Raw genomic sequence first — 1,900 nt, forward strand, 5'->3', positions numbered from 1 at the left:
TCCGCAGCCGCGGCCGCCCCGCACGCCCCAGACTAGCGAGAGGGCCACAGGTGCCGCTGCCTACTGCTGCTGGGTCTAAGGCCCTCGGGGCAGGAGCGCCCTCAGCGTCTCCCCGCCCTGCGTAAACCCCAGAAGTACTCGCCGTTAGGCATCATTCGTTTGTCAAGGGTGGGGAAGCGAGAAGCAGGCGGCCTTGCGGAGTCGGTATTTGGCCGGAGGCGGCACAGAACGCGGTCACAGCCTCCTGGGCCTGCTCTCTCCCCGGGGGGACAAGGCCCACAGACCGGTGACGGCCTCTCGAAGGCCGAGGAGTCAGGTCCGGGATGCGGCCGGGGCCCAGCCGGGACCTCGCTGGCCCCGGCTCCGTGGGGGAGGCGCGGGGCTCGGGCCCTCGGGCCTGCCCCTCTCGGCGCGCTCCCTTCCCCGCGAGGCCAGCTCCGCCGAGCACGCCCGCCTGGGGTGGGGAGGGGACCCGAGACGCGCCGAGGGCCGACCTGGTAGACCCTGGCCTGCTCTCCCTAGGATCCAAAGAAGACCCTGCTTCCTTTTATTGATTGATTTTCTGACTCCCCCCTCAGCCTCCAAAATGATGCTGAGTCCGGACCAAGCCGCCGACTCGGACCACCCCAGCTCGGCGCACTCGGACCCGGAGTCGTTGGGCGGCGCGGACGCCAAGGTGCTGGGCAGCGTGTCCGACCTGGAGCCCGTGGAGGAGGCCGAGGGCGACGGCAAGGGCGGCAGCCGGGCCGCGCTCTACCCGCACCCGCAGCAGCTGAGCCGCGAGGAGAAGCGCCGCCGCCGGCGCGCCACCGCCAAGTACCGCTCGGCTCACGCCACCCGCGAGCGCATCCGCGTGGAGGCCTTCAACCTGGCCTTCGCCGAGCTCCGCAAACTGCTGCCCACGCTGCCCCCGGACAAGAAGCTCTCCAAGATCGAGATCCTGCGCCTGGCCATCTGCTACATCTCCTATCTCAACCACGTCCTGGACGTGTAGGGCCTGGGCGCGGCGGGGGGCTGCGGGTCCGGAAGCCGGGGCAGCGCCACCGACCCGGGCGGCCGCGGTGGGGCTGGCGGACTAGGCGGCCGCCCAGCGGGACGGCCGCGGGGAGAGGCCTGGACGCGGGAGGAAGCTCGCCACGCGTTCGAGTTCTCTCCGGTCAGCAGGGAGACGAGGGAAGGTTTCCAACTCGGGAAGGTGGGCTTGTTTGGCGAGCCTGGGGTTTGCAGGGGGCATTTTCCACGCCAGGCGTGCCTCCTGGAGGCACCCGAGACGCACCGACTCCAGGCCTCCCCTCCGTGTGTTAGGATCCCTTTAATGGTGGCTGCTTTAGCTCGCCGGAGACTCTGAGTTCTCCTACATTTATCTCCCACAGATCTTCATGTTTTGAAAGAATGAGGGCAGAAGCTCAGAGTAAAGACTCCTAACTTTAGACTATCTGGGATTTTTCTAATTGAAAAATCACCTAACATTTGGAGGGTTTGGGAAGGACTCTCCTCCAGTGTAGAGATTTAAGGCACGGAAAGGTGGAACAGGAAAGTTTCAGTTCCGCTGTGAAAAGGAAGATTATATTAGAATCCAAATAAAAGAGACAAACCCTCAATACTGGTAAGCTTAAAAGATATATGGAGAATAGACACACTGTGGGAAGATTTGAGCTGGGTGAGATTTTAACCCCAAGGTATGACACTGATGTAGACAAGAGAATCCGTATTTAAATGGAAATTTTAATATCTGATTGCTTTTTCAGGCGAAGTGCCCCTTTATATATCCAAAAACATCTATTTGTGACCTTAAACATGTGGACCCATAGGTGCAGTTAGAAAAAGACAACCTATTTTTATTTATGTTAGAAGGAGTAGAGTATTTTTTTCAAGACATTTATTTTTCAGAGTGGTGATA

At 60.4% G+C, this 1,900-nt stretch overlaps 1 protein-coding gene across 1 annotated transcript; it reads left to right on the forward strand.

Annotated features, from left to right (window-relative positions):
• Window positions 1-586: 586 nt before the first annotated feature.
• On the forward strand, window positions 587-994 carry NHLH2 (nescient helix-loop-helix 2). Its single transcript, XM_040626672.1, has one exon. The coding sequence runs from the start codon at window positions 587-589 to the stop codon at window positions 992-994; it is 408 nt and encodes a 135-aa protein (XP_040482606.1).
• Window positions 995-1,900: the final 906 nt, after the last annotated feature.

The sequence above is a fragment of the Ursus maritimus genome, unplaced genomic scaffold (genome assembly GCF_017311325.1).
Source record: "Ursus maritimus isolate PB19 unplaced genomic scaffold, ASM1731132v1 scaffold_12, whole genome shotgun sequence".
Taxonomy (NCBI): domain Eukaryota; kingdom Metazoa; phylum Chordata; class Mammalia; order Carnivora; family Ursidae; genus Ursus; species Ursus maritimus.